At 35.7% G+C, this 15,091-nt stretch overlaps 1 protein-coding gene across 1 annotated transcript in view; it reads left to right on the top strand.

The window, feature by feature from the left end:
* The window catches only part of LOC129230391 (PH domain leucine-rich repeat-containing protein phosphatase 1-like), a 72,989-nt gene extending 69,251 nt beyond the window's left edge, over window positions 1-3,738 (top strand). The window contains exon 13 of the mRNA XM_054864790.1: window positions 3,199-3,738. Within this exon, the coding sequence (XP_054720765.1) occupies window positions 3,199-3,738 (540 nt within the window). The remainder of the gene's footprint in view (window positions 1-3,198) is intronic.
* The last annotated feature ends 11,353 nt before the right edge of the window (window positions 3,739-15,091 follow it).

The following is a 15,091-nucleotide window of genomic DNA, read 5'->3' as shown; positions in this document are numbered from 1 at the left end:
TTTTGAATTTCTTGCATGAAAAGCAATTATAAATAATTAATGACCCTTAAAAAACTAAAATTTAGACGAAATAGCGAGTTTTAGCACATTAGTCTAAACCAATGAGGATAAAATAATATTCTGAAGAAAAAATTTTGCATTTTTCAAGAAAAAAATTTAGAATTTTCCGGAAAAAAAAAACAGCCCATTTTGCATTATTTTCAATAGTTTGCATTGCAGAAAACATCTAATTCTGATTTTGAAAACTTGGCCACTTAAGAGTCTTGTGTACTAAAATCTCGCAAATGACCAAATATGGCGACTAAGTCAAAAATTCAGACATAAAATTTTGAATTTATAGCATGAAAATAATTTAAAAGTAAAAAATCCCCATGAAACTACAATTTAATTGCGAATTTTTAGCACATTCGTGTCCAAAGCAATAAGGATAAAAGGAAATTTTAAATGGCATAACTGTTTTCATATTTCTCAATAAAATTATTTGAAATAACCAAAAAAAAAAAAAAACATTTTGCAGCACATTTTGCTTATTTTCATTAGTTTGCAGTTAAAAGAAACACCCAATTCTGCTTTGTCTTTGAAAACGAAGGCGCTTAAGCATCGTCTGCTAACTTCCATCTTGTGAATGACCAAACATGGCGGCTACGTTTTACACGTAGCTGAAATGCTCGATGAAAAAACGACAATCTCCAATCGATGCTCCCCCTCAGTGTTTATCCTGACACTAAGCTTCCAAAGTATCAAATTGTCTTCTCTTTTGTTCAGTTTGTACACAATTCCTGCCTTCGAGGATAGGGAAATTTCTTCTTTTTCCTCAAAAATCGAAAAATGTACAAGCAAAGCCAAAAAAACGGAGTTTTTTTTTTTGGAAGAAATCGGATTTTCGGAGTATGCAATAAAAATCGGAGAAACTCCGGGAAAAACGGAGCACTTGGCAGCTATGCAATGGGCAGCTGATGTGCCCAATTTCTGCTAGTAACATACCTTGCGGGGTCATGGCACACTGACGAGGTACGGGGAGATATACCGTATCTCACGGTGAGCAAGACCCACACATCAAGGGGTAAACTCCCAGCTGGGCTGACGCCCAGCACGGGGACCTTCCCCGGCGCAATAAGTACCAAGCGCGTTCGTAGCATGATACGACTATCGGCCGCCGCACTCAGCCGTGCGGGGGGCCCGCTACGCGGACCCCCCGGGCGGTGGAACCTAAGGCCTACGGCTAAGAGGTGGGGTGCGTGCGGAGAAAAGTAACATACCTTGCAAAAAACAGGAACGTTTTCTACTAAAAGTCTGTAACCTTCTTGCATTTATCCTTGAATATTTCTAAATAATGCAGAAATCTAACCGGTAAAAGCTAGACATGTTGTTGGAACCTTCAGAGGAAACTTGAGTTGGTTCTAAGTAATAGCTTGATTTAACAAGAAAGCTCTACAAACATAATTGCAACCATGGCCAAAGCCAAAACAGAATTGCAAGTAAGAGCCAAGCATCTCACTTGCTTGCAATTCTTGCAAAGCTGAGGAATCCAGGGCGTTTGCCTTTGAGAAAGTCGATGCCATTTCGCAGTATTCTAGATTCTATTGCTCTCCTTTGAGAAAGTCAGCCTAATATTGTGCTTGATAAATAAAAAGTTAGGGCAAATTACTAACTTCAATTTCTACAAAAGTTTTCACTTGCCTAAAGTGATAAATATAGAGAAGATTTTTCAAACTGGAACAACTTGAAATGAATTGTGTTTGGTGATAATAAACCAAAACTCCTGATCTTTCGATGAAATCTTCTACTCGTTAACATTCGTAAAAGTCTACTTATTTTGCCGGAAAGTGCTAAATTACACTCAAACCTGTTTTTGTGCTGTGGATTGGGACCACATAAAAAAAATCGTTCGAAACTTCACGAGTAGTTATAAAAAATAGTTTTCGCAATACAGTTTTAGAAAAAAAAAATTTTTATACGATGGATAGCGACCGCATAAAAAAAGCCTTGTTAGAAAATAACCCACAAACGTGTGCGAAGTATCTTGGAATTGCTTCTGTAAACGAAATAAAAATTAACCCAAGTGATGATAATTTTGCCGAATAGTCAGACAAAATTTCCCGAATAATTAAATTTTTGGGAGATCACAGTGATTTCACATCCGAGTGTCCCTATCGTCACTTGAAGATATTACCTCACATTTTTTAATTTTATTTTAATAATTTCGTCATTTGAGTCCCAATTTGATTGAAATTGTCACATACTGCACAAAAAATATTCGCCCAAAAATCACACACACACACACAAAAAAAAAAAAAAAAAGACTGCACAAAAACAGGTTTGAGTGCAGTGTTTTTTGTATTATGTTTTTCTGAATAAGAAGCGAAATCTAGAGCAACAATTTTTCACTCTTTAAATTAAAGTGCTTGATTTATTCGGAACTTACACTTAACCCTCTTTGGGGAACGCTCCAGCATATTCGGGGTGATTTACGTATCATAAGATTAAGTGAGCGTGGTCCTGCCATCAGTAGGATAAGAAGTTATTTTCTCGAATGGCTATTTGCATACAGTCTGGCCATGGAAGGTATGGAATCTGACAAGCGTCCAAGTTAAGACGATCCCATCTGAATGAATCTAGTAGGGGAGAAAGGAAATTAGCGATGGGATTTTGATGCATGCGTTTTACAGGGGTGCCCACCTAGGCCCAGACTGCGTCATTGAAATTTTTAGAGGTGTTCTTTTGAGGGGTATTTTTATTTGGGGGGGGGGGGCTCTTGCTCTTGGGCGGGTTTTCACGATATTTAGGGGGGAAGGGGTGCGCCATTGTTCTCAGGGGGCACCCCTGCGCTTTATAAGGTCACTAGGGCCTTATTAATTTACATTCTCTGAGTTGAAAATGAGGGGAAGCAAAAAGTTTCTGTGGAATCAAAATAATAATAATAATAAATAAATAGCTTTCATTTCGTCCAGCAATGTAAGCCACGAACAAACTGTCATTTATTTCAAAACTGCGTCTAAATAAATAAGAAGCAAAGCGCACATATCTAACGAACAAACAACCACCCCTGTAAACTAATAGGTGTGTCCATTTCCATCAATAAACCGAATGTTTGGCTTTCATCTCATCGGTGGTCAGATTGTACTTCGTGAAGTAAAATTATTTTTAAAAAATTTTTGTTTGAATATTTATTGTTATTATTATTTATTTATTTTTTAGGACACAGAAGTGTGTTGCAACAATTGCTTAAACATATTGCAAAACCAACCTGCGCCAAAAGGAATCTGGACCTCCATTCCAGACCCAGAAGTACGAGAATTAATCCTAAGTCCCCAAGATAAATTCTTAGTCTTTGGAGACAGTGCTTTTTCCAGGACTGTTCCCGCCGATGAAGTTTGTCGCCAAGTTCAAAACACCACTTCACCTGTTGCAGCAGGTAAAGCGCTGTCGGAAATGTATTCTGCTTTGACGGATGGCCGAAGAGAATGCATCGCCGTCATCATGTTCAAATCCGACATGCCGCATAACGAAGAAGAAGTGGAAAAGTACAGATGCTGGGAATTCATGCTCGAACAAAACCATAAGCTGCTTTTTACGAAAGAACTCGAGACCATTCATAAAACTATCTTGCACAACGGTGAGCCTCGACCGACTAGTGCAGATCCGCCATCTTGGTATAAAGATGCGTTTTCAAAGTATAAATGCCCTTTGCCTTCCCATAGAGGGCGCTATTATTGTTATGGTGGTAAGATGGAATGAATTTGATAACTTTTGTTTTTCCTATTTCTGTTTGAAATACAGAATGAAGAAAACCAATTACGTATTAATGAAATTATTGTGTGTTTCTGTTAAAGCTTTTTGTACCAGTATGAAGTTTAAAATTGTAATAAATGCTTTTAGAATATTTGTCTGCCTTCTATATGATGTTTAAATGTTTCAAACCAGGGCTGCAAAGGAAAATTGTCGCGGTTGTCACATTTCTGGCTTGAACCATTTTAATTTGACAACCCTGTTGCTTTATGGGAACCTAGAGCCGCTATATATACAGGCCGACGCATCAGCTTAAGTTTCGCCATTTTGAATCGGATTTTTCACTGTTGCGGAGCTAGGGTTACTAGAGTAAAGTTTTGGGTTTTTCCAAATAGGCCAAAAATAATATTTTATTTAATAAACAATTCACGTGCCTCTAATAATTGCTCGTAGTGAAAAATCACCTAACGCGATAGTTTGCCAGAAAAGACAACCACTCAAACACGCGCTCCGATCAAAAATGGCTGATCTTAGGCTGATGCCTAAGGGGGTATGCTGTAGGGGCTTTATGCTAACCCAATGCAAATAGATTTTTTCCTACTCTTTGTTTACGTATGCAAAGGAAAAACATTCCTCACTCAGGCATTGGTTCCCAAAATTTGACTTCAAAGTATCAAGAATGCCAATTTTCCAATTATCTAAATCTTTCTCGAAGGGGGACTGATCTTAGGGTGAAGACGCCTGAGTCGGAAGAAGAAATCGGGTACTTTAAAATTCCAAGACACCGAGTCTACAGTTTCACTAAAGAGATTAAATTTCTTTATAGCTTCCTTTTAATGATAAAAACTTGATGTTTTCTATTTCTCGCTTCTTTTCTCATCTGAATTAAAGTAGTTTCTTTCAATATTATCCGTTTGACATGTAAGAAAAATATGTAATGACTAGCGGCCCATGTCGACCTTGTTCAGGTAAAAAAAAACTATATATCTTTAAAAAATATTATGCTGTAATCTTTTTAATTTAATAGTAAGCACACTTTTTTGTTTGATTCTTCTGAGATTCGAAACAAATTGATTTACCTCACTTCCTGATCAAAAGAAACCAACATATAATTAAAACTGAACAATACAATCTTCCCTTATGCACCATTGTATATACGTATAGTAAAGTTGTACGCTTGAACTTTAGATTTGATGATGGTGATGGCATAAGAAATTTGCGTTCGAAATTTCAATCACTTAAGTTGAAAAAGCAAATTTGCTGGGACCATGAGGATGCAAGGAATATGAGCCAACTGATTTACTGCTGGTGCTGTAAGAACAATACTCTAAATCACTATTTAACATAGTGATTTTAATTTGGGTTCAATTCCATTACTCAGATGAGGCAAATTAAATTTGCGCAATTATATTATCGGGATATTGCCCTTAATTTAAAAAGCATGAAGAGAAGAGAAGTCCTGAGGAGTGAAGGAGATTATCATATGAATGATGCACAGCGTTGTTGGCAAAAACTACTGCCATCTCGCACATCTACGTGTAATTTTTTTGACAAACGCAGGGCCCAATTAAGATATCGAGAGGCCCCTGACAAAGAGTCTGGGTTTCAGGATAAACTTAAGGATACTATAATTTGGAGAGAATTTCCTAGCTCATATATTTTGATAAAACATCCTTTTCCAGGTATTTCTCACAGCTTAATTCTAAAAAAATACTTTAATAATGCTTAATCAGGATTGAAGTATATCTGCACGCGTTCCTCTAGGGCACCACAGGAAAAGTTTAATGAAAGTCACCGTCAAATAAAAAGTTGACACCTCTCATAATTTTGTCTCTCAAAATTCGTAGTTCAAATAAAATGTAGGAGGTGCTGCAGTCCCTGACTAATGGAGACTGAAAGAGGTAAAACCAGTATTGACCTACTTACGTAGGCTATAACCTTCAAAGTATATCAAATGATGACATGACCTGTCAAGACATCTGCCTTACCTGCGCAAAATTGAAATGTTTTGCCTCTTTGGCTAATTTCTTCATTGACTGCAAGGCGATGTATTCAAGCTCTAGAACTGCTAACTATATGATGTTGTAATCTGTGTATTAGCTCATTGGCTCAAACGACGTAGTTCAAAGTCATTGTCATTGTCACATTATAAATTTGTGGCGTGCACTCAGAAAGCACATAACCCAAATTTGCCCCTGAGCCTTGAGGTCCTTTTGCCTTAGAGGTAAGGTACTGGGTTGCTATTACAAAGGTCCGTGGATCAAACTCCACCATGTTCACATCGCTCACTCCCATTACGTCCACATACGTACCATAGATGTAGTATTAAATAGAGCCGCTATTTTGACAGGCCGGCGCATCAGCTTAAGTTTAGCAATTTTGGATCGGATTTTTCATTATTGCGGAGCTAGGTTTACCAGAGAAAAGTTTCGGGACTTACCAAATTAATTAATATTTTATTTAATAAATAATTCATGCGCCACTATTAACCCCTTCAAACCTGGTGTCCGGTATACCGGACAACCACTTTAAACAGCTGCTAATCATTTAATAATTGATTTAATTAGTTGATTTTTTTTTTGTAGTTGACTTTTTACATTCTGCTTATTATAACCTGTGAAATAATTTTTCGTTTTGAGATTGACAACACTGACATATAAGGATTGAGAGATAGAGAGTGGCTCATTTTTCCAACCATGGATTTTCATCTGAAAAGCGAGTTTTTTTCCTGATTTTTTTAAAAATATACAATCTTTAATTAATCGTTTCAAACGCTTATATTATGTTTAATAATTTTTGTAGAAAATTTTATAATGAAGTTTGTTTGGTATTTTATCGTTTTTGTATATGAAATATCGATTTCAAAAATATAAGTTTGGAATATTGGACGTGCCATAACTCTTTTAATTTTTCTCCTACAAACTCAAAATTTTGTCTATAAGATACCCTTTACCATAGTATACTGTGTACCAAATATCAACATTTTTCGTCAAATATTTCATAATTCCGACTGAAGGGGTTAATTGAGGCCGTGAGAAGCAACGGGATGCAAGTGGACTGTTTCGAGTAAAACGCGTTTAAAGATCAGATCCTAGGTAGGCTTTCACTGAATTTTTTTTCTAAATCATGCTGTACAGCAGCACCTACCAGGGCTACTAGTACAATCTCTTGCCCCAGGACAGAGGAGAGATTCACCTACCATTTGTACTGGTTATCTCCAAATTTTTAATTTTGCCACTTGCATCCCTTTGCTTCTCAATACTTCAATTGTCCCAGTGAAAATTCAACAAACGCGATAACTTACCAGAAAAGACAACCACTTAAACCTTAGAGCAGGAATTAAAATGGAGAGAGCAAGTCCAATCATTGGCTTAGCAACAGCTGATCCAGAGACCCCAAGTCATGTGACTCAACAACGACGAATGGTTGGCACGCTTTGCGTGAAACAAGCGAAGGAAACTCGATTTCTTCCAATGCTTTGCTTTGAAATCTATCACATGACTTGGGGTCTTGGTTTCATGAATGAAACTCTTCACTCCCTCCATTTTATCTCTTCTCAATGACTCAAACACGCGCTCCGATCCAAAATGGCTGATCTTAAGCTGATGCATCGGTCTGATTGTTACCGTTGCAACCTTTGAGAAGGAATAGAGTTCCTTTTAGTAGATATTGGTATTCCTTCTCAATGACTGCAACAGAGACGACAGCGTTGTGTTGCGACGGCAGCCATCACCGTACTAGAGTCAATGCCTGTTAACTGGCAACGATACATTTGATGACGTAAGCGCAGATCGACCAGTTTACCTTTAAAATTTCTCTTTAATCCAACGAAAATCTTTTTGGTCCATAAATGTGTTGAGTAACTTTGCAAAGAAAATTACGTTTTCGTTTCCAAAGGAGAGCAAAAAACGTCATTTTTGCCCTGGATCTATACGAAGTGATCCATTGGATGCTGGATTTGGGAAATTTTGCTAATTAGCTGGATTATAATAACATAAGACGCGTTTGAATCCGATTCATAAATGTGGTTGCAGCACACTGTAAATGAGTGTTATGGCTCCATATGAGTTTTGTAGCATGGTGAATGACTATTTTTATGATGAATTTCCGAGTGAGATGCACATAAGTAATCTGTCTCATCTTATTGATGTTTTACCTCAAGTACAACTACATAATGATGACAAAAAAAAAAACGTGAGTCTGTGTTGCCTTTTACATCATAGTTAACTGGACATTCCATTTTCTACATTAAAGTTTCAAGTGTGATGTCGGCTGAAGAAAAACTGACCGTCGATAGAAAGTTATCTTCGCATTCCTCGCATCATTAGATAAAAAAAAATCCTGACAGAGAGGGCTAATTTAAATTGATCCCGCATGTAAGAAATGTCGTAGTTTTGTATAGTTACAGCATTAGGTATTCAAAAGTTGCTACCTTATCCACTTGGGTAAGTACTTTTGAAGTGTTCATATAGGAGTAAAAACTTGCCAATCGACAATGTCATCACTCAATGAGTATAATTTTGATTTTTTTCCCCTAGCATAGAGTCTTAGAACTAATTTAATTCTACAGTTTAGTAAATAAAAAAAAAAGTTTTAGCTAACGAAACCTGTTGTTTTATTTTGAAAAGTTGTTGCTGTTGCTACGTCTAATAAGTCTTAGAAACGAAAGTTTCTGACACTGAAGAAACAGCTTTAAGATTTGTTTAACTTAGTTGGCGATTTATTTCAGAAAACCCATTCACGGTTTTCATTTAGCTTGTTTTTTGTTTGGCGGACAATTTTCTTTTTATTAGCTTAATTCAATCATTAGGCGAACTACTTTTTATTTTAACGCAACATTTAGTCTTATTTAATGGTTCGTTTTATCATAAGTCCATTAATAAACAAAATAATGCATGGTATCGCCAAAAAAGTAATTTCATTGTAAGTTTAATCAAGTAAGACAACAGTAAATAAAATGAAAAATAATTGCCAAGATGAAAAATATGCCTTTTGAAACTGCACTTCTGCTACACTAATTCCTGCCATACCTTTACGATATATATTTTCTGTAGAAATATATATGTGGTATTCTTAGAATTTTGAAATTTGAAGATTTTCCGATTTCCTCTTAATAAAAATAAAAAATGTTAGCTTTTGATTTAATTGCTTGTACATTCAACCTTTTTATCTGGTGTTTTCCCATTTGGTCCAAAAAAGAAGGGTGTTTTCCCATTTGGTCCAAAAATTTCTCGTGGTTTTGACTGACAAGATTTTCTTTCTGTGTTTGACAGTTTGGGCCAGTTGGAACCTCACCTTTTATCTTAAAGAAGTAAATCTTTTTACCTTTCTTGAAAAGTTAAGTGTTCATAATACCTTCCTTCAAGAGAAGGGTCATTTTCAGGGCCAAATATTTTATTCTATGTTGAAGGTGAAGATGTGAAAAGCAATAAATACTGTGTCAAATGACGCACTATGACAAACACATACCGCCATATAAGTTGCATTATTAATTATTATTAAAAGTTTCATAGAAATGTAAAACTCGAAATAGAGGAGTAAACATGAACGATGTTTTCTTGTTTCGCTAAGGTAGAAAATAAACAAGTTGCTAAGTAAAGTTACGCAATTATAATAAAAAAGTCTTTTTGGCGGATTATTATTGATGGATTTTTTAATGTTGGTTTGTTTGTTTTCAGGATTATTTTAATCAACTTTTTATGTTGTTTATTGAATTGGTTTTTACTTGGCGGATTTTAAAAGCTTAATTTAATTGTTTGGTGGATATCTTTTCATTGTAATGGAGAATTTAGTCTCATTTGATTGATTGTTTTGTTAAAAATTTAAAAAAAAAGTACATAGATTTGCCAAAGTAGTTTCTATGTAATTTAGGCTAAAAAATTGAGGCAAAGAATAACATCAAAAATTCTCGCCAAGTTAAAAATTGCGTCAAAGAAAATCACTCTAAAATTTTCAATAATTTACATTTTTTTTTTTTTTTTTTTTTTTTTGTTTGCTTGTAATTGTGGGAAAATATCGCTTACTACGGATTTCGGATCCAACTTTGATTTTCTGTTTTGAATATCAATTACTTGGAGATTAAAAGAAGCGGTGATATGAAAAATTTAACATGTAACAGGATTTCCGTAAAACAGTAATATGGCTGACGATCGGCCGATGCATGATGACGTCATTTTTCATTTCACAGGCGACATTGACTCTAGTGTGGTGATGCTCTAGTGCGGTGATGGATTCGTACGCTGCATAAATTCAAGCACTAGGTATTATAACAGAAAGCAAAAATATTATGTACATAGTTTATTGCTTCTGGTAAGCCTCGTTCTCTTTATTTAATGAAATTATAAATATATTTATATGCACAGTAGCGGATATCAGCATGATATGATTAAAAGAGAGCAATTTAATTGTCTTCCATAAAGGGGGAGGTATATAAATTTTCTACTTTTGATTTTATAACATTTAACACTCAAATGATGGAATTCAAATGCAACTGATGATTTAAAATTTATTAATTAATGTTATTTTTAATTCCTGTGTCTTATTTGAAAGAGTCGGTGAGCAAATTAGTTTTAACTATGCATTCATTGACTAAAATAATTCCAGAACGTAGAGCCGAAAATTGATGTTTTATTGCATATCTGTACAAAAAGGGGAACAGCTTCAGTATAATCCTGAGTTGGCGACATTTTGTGACGCCAATGCGTGCTAACACGGTTAAATTTTACGGCAACCCTTGGTAGCTGAAAAGGCAAAATAACACAATGCAATACAATTGGCGAGTTATCATCGAAAACAATTGCCAAAAAAAAAATGTCGCCAAACCCGGGGAATATACTGTAGCTATTCCCTGAAAAGAGCTAGAGCAGTGGTTCTCAAACTTTTCGCTACTACTCACGGAACTACTTTGATATACCCCCCAAATCGGAAATTTGGCGACTTTTTTTGTTTTTGTTGACACAAAACTTTGTTGCCACAAAAACTGTTGCCACAAAACTTAAAAAAAAACTCAAAAAATGGTACAAAATATAAGAAAATACTTAATTTGGCAACAGCAAAAACCTAAAAGCTGAAAAAACCTAAATTGGCAACACCAAAATAAGAAACAGCAACCCTAAAAAGGCCGTAGGAAATGCCAGATTTGGCGCGTAATTTTTGGGGGTGTATATCAAAGTTATACCAAATTTAGTTACAACTACAAAAATGACATAGAGTAGTTTTCATTGTTCAAGGACCACATGAAAATTGCTCACTGCTCTCAACCTGTGGTCGATGGACTACTAGTGGCCTGCAGTGGTTGAGAGTCACTGAGCTAGAGTACAAAATTGAGTTACTTTGGCGACATAATGGATTTATCTCTATTGGAGACATAAGATTATACTTAGTTGACGACATTCGACAACTGTGGAGCAACATGTACATTGTTAGTGATTTCTGGTGAAATTGGGGGGAGGGGGGATACATCGATAATTGGAAAATTGGCACGGTTGTCAAATTTTTGGCGAAAATATATTTATTTTGGTAACTTTGTTGCTTTATGTTACTACTTTTTGGTAAACTGCGTGCAAAGGAAAAACATTTTTCGCGCAGGCATTGGTGCCGTAAAGTTGACGCCAATTTTCCCACAAATAAAAATTATAGCTTAAATGTCGTTATTTAATGACATTTTGAGTACATTTGAATAATACATAATCTTCAGTTTAATTAATTGACTTGGCATTTTTTGTAGTTTTTTGGAAAATTCATAACGTAGAGCTCGAATACGCTACCTTGCGGTGATCAATGAAACGAACAAAAACATTTCACAAGTGTCTCCATTTGGCTAAAGTAAGGCCCCTATATTATAGGCCCCTATTTATTCAGCGGCTTATGCTAAAACATAGGCATGTTGTGCGTATACAGTTTGTTTTAGATACATTTTTTTTTTCTATTTATTTGATTCATCTTTTGAATCATCTTCCGATATATCATTAATGTCTACTGAAAAATTGGTTTAACATTTTTGCTTTGAGTGAATTTGAATAGAAATGAGTTTTTTGCCTAAAGCTCAAAGCGGGTATATTTCGGTAATTCTGATTTAAATAACCTTATTACTACAGCATCTTACTGGAATGGAGAGTATAAAAAATGTTCTTGACAATATTTAGCAGAACGAAATGAAAAATCTGCAGCCAAAAAGGAACGTTTGGAATATGAACTAAAAAAAAAAAAATTAATTTGAATTTTTGGCATCTTGAATTCAAATTATGTTTTTCGCAATCACGAGCGTGTGTGTTTGTGTAGGCGCATGTGTGTGGGTGCGTGGGTGCGTAAGTGTATGTATGCATGTGTGTGAGTGAGTGTTGTGTACGTGCGTGTGCGTGTAGGTGTTCGTGTGTGTGTGTGTAGGTGTTCGTGTGTGTGTGCGTGTAGGCGTTCGTGTGTGCGTGTAGGCGTTCGTGTGTGTGTGTAGGCGTTCGTGTGTGTGTGTGTAGGCGTTCGTGTGTGTGTGTGTAGGCGTTCGTGTGTGTGTGTGTGTAGGCGTTCGTGTGTGTGTGCGTGTGTGTGTGTGTGTAGGCGTTCGTGTGTGTGGGACATGGACGCCACCGCCCAGCAAAAGTGGATTTCGGGGGACAGTGCTCAGGACCAGCCGCGCCGCCGCCGGTGGACGGTGGTGCTGCAGCCCTCGTCCAAGCTGAAAAAGGCACGGACGCCAAAAACGGTCTAGTGAGAACAATAAGCAATCGTGATTGCTCAAAAAAAAAGCTGAGAATTTAAATCGCAAAAATAGTGCGCCAAGCTCATTTCATTGAGAAAGAACAAATAGCTATATCTCCACAAATTTATAGTGGCTTTTGATGCTAATGGGAAGTGTGCTATAAGTACACATTTAAGTTTGATTGAACGTCAGGCAAAACGATTTAACATCAATAAAGATGAATAACTCATTAAATGAAACTACTTTCGCTTAACACAGTGAAGTTAGGGCGGACCCGAAGAATTACTGACCGATTATGACTGCGTAAAAACTTTGCTACAAAAATTTAAATTTTTGGCCAAAGAATTTCACTAAAAACTTGTTTATCAAACAAAAGTAGGGTCAGACGAGGCAATGGGGTCATTTCCAAAATTTTAAAGCATTTTTTTCTGAAAGAACATGTTTAAAAACGTAGGATCTAACCATTTTTTAAAATAATTTGTTTGTTTAAAATGTTTAAAAAACAACTTAAATCGGTGCGCTTTTATTATTTACATTTCTTGCCGATGACATCACAAATGATGAAATGCCATTGCCATTCACAGAGCAAAATATTTAATTCGCATCTTTACTCACGTGTATTGGCAACAATAGGGTTGATAGCAAACATAGAGCGCAATTTTAATTCGCTTTTTGATTATCATAACGTGGAAACGCGGTACAAAATGCGCCAAAGAGCATCATTTGTGACGTCATCAAGACCACGCCTTATTTGAAGAATCGGACATTTTAAAAAAATAATTACAAAATAACTGTTGAGAAAATGAAAGAATTTTCTGGATCCATGTTATTTTCTTTGCTTATTCTATCAATTTCAGTGACTAAAAGTACTAGTTTTGACTGAAGAAAACAACTCCGTTATGGGTCAAATTTTCATAACATCTTAATATTTATTTAAGTATCTTAATATTTACTTAAGTACTGACCGATTATGACTGCGTAAAAACTTTGCTACGAAAATTTAAATTTTTGGCTAAAGAGTTTCTCTAAAAACTTGCTTATCAAAAGAAAGTAGGTATCTTGGCAAGGTTTCGCTTATTAGTGAAATCATTTTTATGATTGAATGGATTAAAGGTATGAAGATTACAAAATTTGATAAGTTGGAAGGATTAAGGATAGTAGATCAATTAAAAATAAAATTACCGTCAGAGATCCGTCAGCATTTTATAAAGGTTTACATAACATGACAGAATTAAATGTTTTAATTGAAAAATTAGAAACAGATGAAACACAGAGAATCAAAATAAACCAATACAACAATTCATGAAATAACTGACTACAAATGGAAAACAATTTGCGCTAGTCAAACGAAACAAATAAATATCTTCTTTTTATAATGAATCATAGAGTCATAAAAGCAAATTATCTAGTTTTTAATGTTATATTCTTATCTGTCTTACGCTCACGTCAGTGCACAATGGGACGAAAATGTTCTTAACTGCCGAAGATTGCCAAAATGGATATAAAAAGTACCAATGTACGGAAAAACAGTAAATAAATAACTGTTAGGAAAATAAAAGTTTTTTCGGGCTCCATGTTTTTTTTTTCTTCTATTTATTTTATCAATTTCAGAGACAAAAAGTAGTACATGAAATACACCGCCAGCTCAGTCAATTCCAGCCGAGGACTGCAGTTTCGTGCTTATTATCACTCATCAGCCAGAAATAGGAAAGAGACTGAGCTGGAGGTGGAAAACCTCTTAAGGAAGCCAAGAGTGCCAAACAAACTGGTGCCTAATACAGAATTAGCACTGACCAGACGAGTGACCGAAGCAATGCTTCGGTTCAACTCGAAGATTGAAGGCAAGGCAGGTACCAGTTTGTTTGGCACTCTTTGCTTCCTTAAGAGGTTTTCCACCTCCAGCTCAGTCTCTTTCCTATGCCGGGCTGATGAGTGCTAATAAGCACGAAACTGCAGTCCTCGGCTGGAATTGACTGAGCTGGCGGTGTATTTCATGTATTTCTACCTTAGCCCTGGCTATAGGGCTGTAACTTACTGAATATACGAAAAGTAGTACTTTTGAATGAAGGAAACAACCCCAATAATGAATATTGAATTTAAGGATTTGTGTCTTATAAACAGCCCTGTATTTTCAAGCACCAAAGCCCTCTCCCCCATGCTAATCCTTGTTAGGTCAGACGGGATGTGGGTGAAACTGGAAGACATTTTTTCCAATTTTATCTAAAACCTCTCTGGCCCAAAACATAACTAATCAGTTCAGTTGCAAAATGCAATGTAATTGCCATCATCGCTTCAGACTAAAAATTAAACAACGAAAAAGCGAGAAGCTGTGCAAAAGACAGTATTTTCTAAAAGAGTGGTGCGTTCCAAAATGGTGTGATAGAATACAAAAGGAAATATTTTTTGTTTTTATCTTTTGCTCTTTTGTGGGCAGGTAAAAGGAAATAACTGCAAAACTTCCTCTTTTTTTTTTTTTTTTTGAATTTTTGTTATCTATTGTACGTTAGCTTAATTGTACAAGCCTGCTTATTTATTTTCCGCGGAAAAAAGGGGCGAAAAAAAAAAAAAACGTTTGATTCCAACATTTCCCAGTTGTTAGTATTGAATCCAACACTTTTTCAAATATCTCAAAAACTCATCTCTGCAGATACTGCTGTTTACCTGCCC

The sequence above is a fragment of the Uloborus diversus genome, chromosome 9, assembly GCF_026930045.1.
Source record: "Uloborus diversus isolate 005 chromosome 9, Udiv.v.3.1, whole genome shotgun sequence".
In the NCBI taxonomy this organism is placed as follows: Eukaryota; Metazoa; Arthropoda; class Arachnida; order Araneae; family Uloboridae; genus Uloborus; species Uloborus diversus.
Note: the sequence above shows the minus strand (reverse complement) of the source record. Positions and strands in the feature narration are given on the sequence as shown.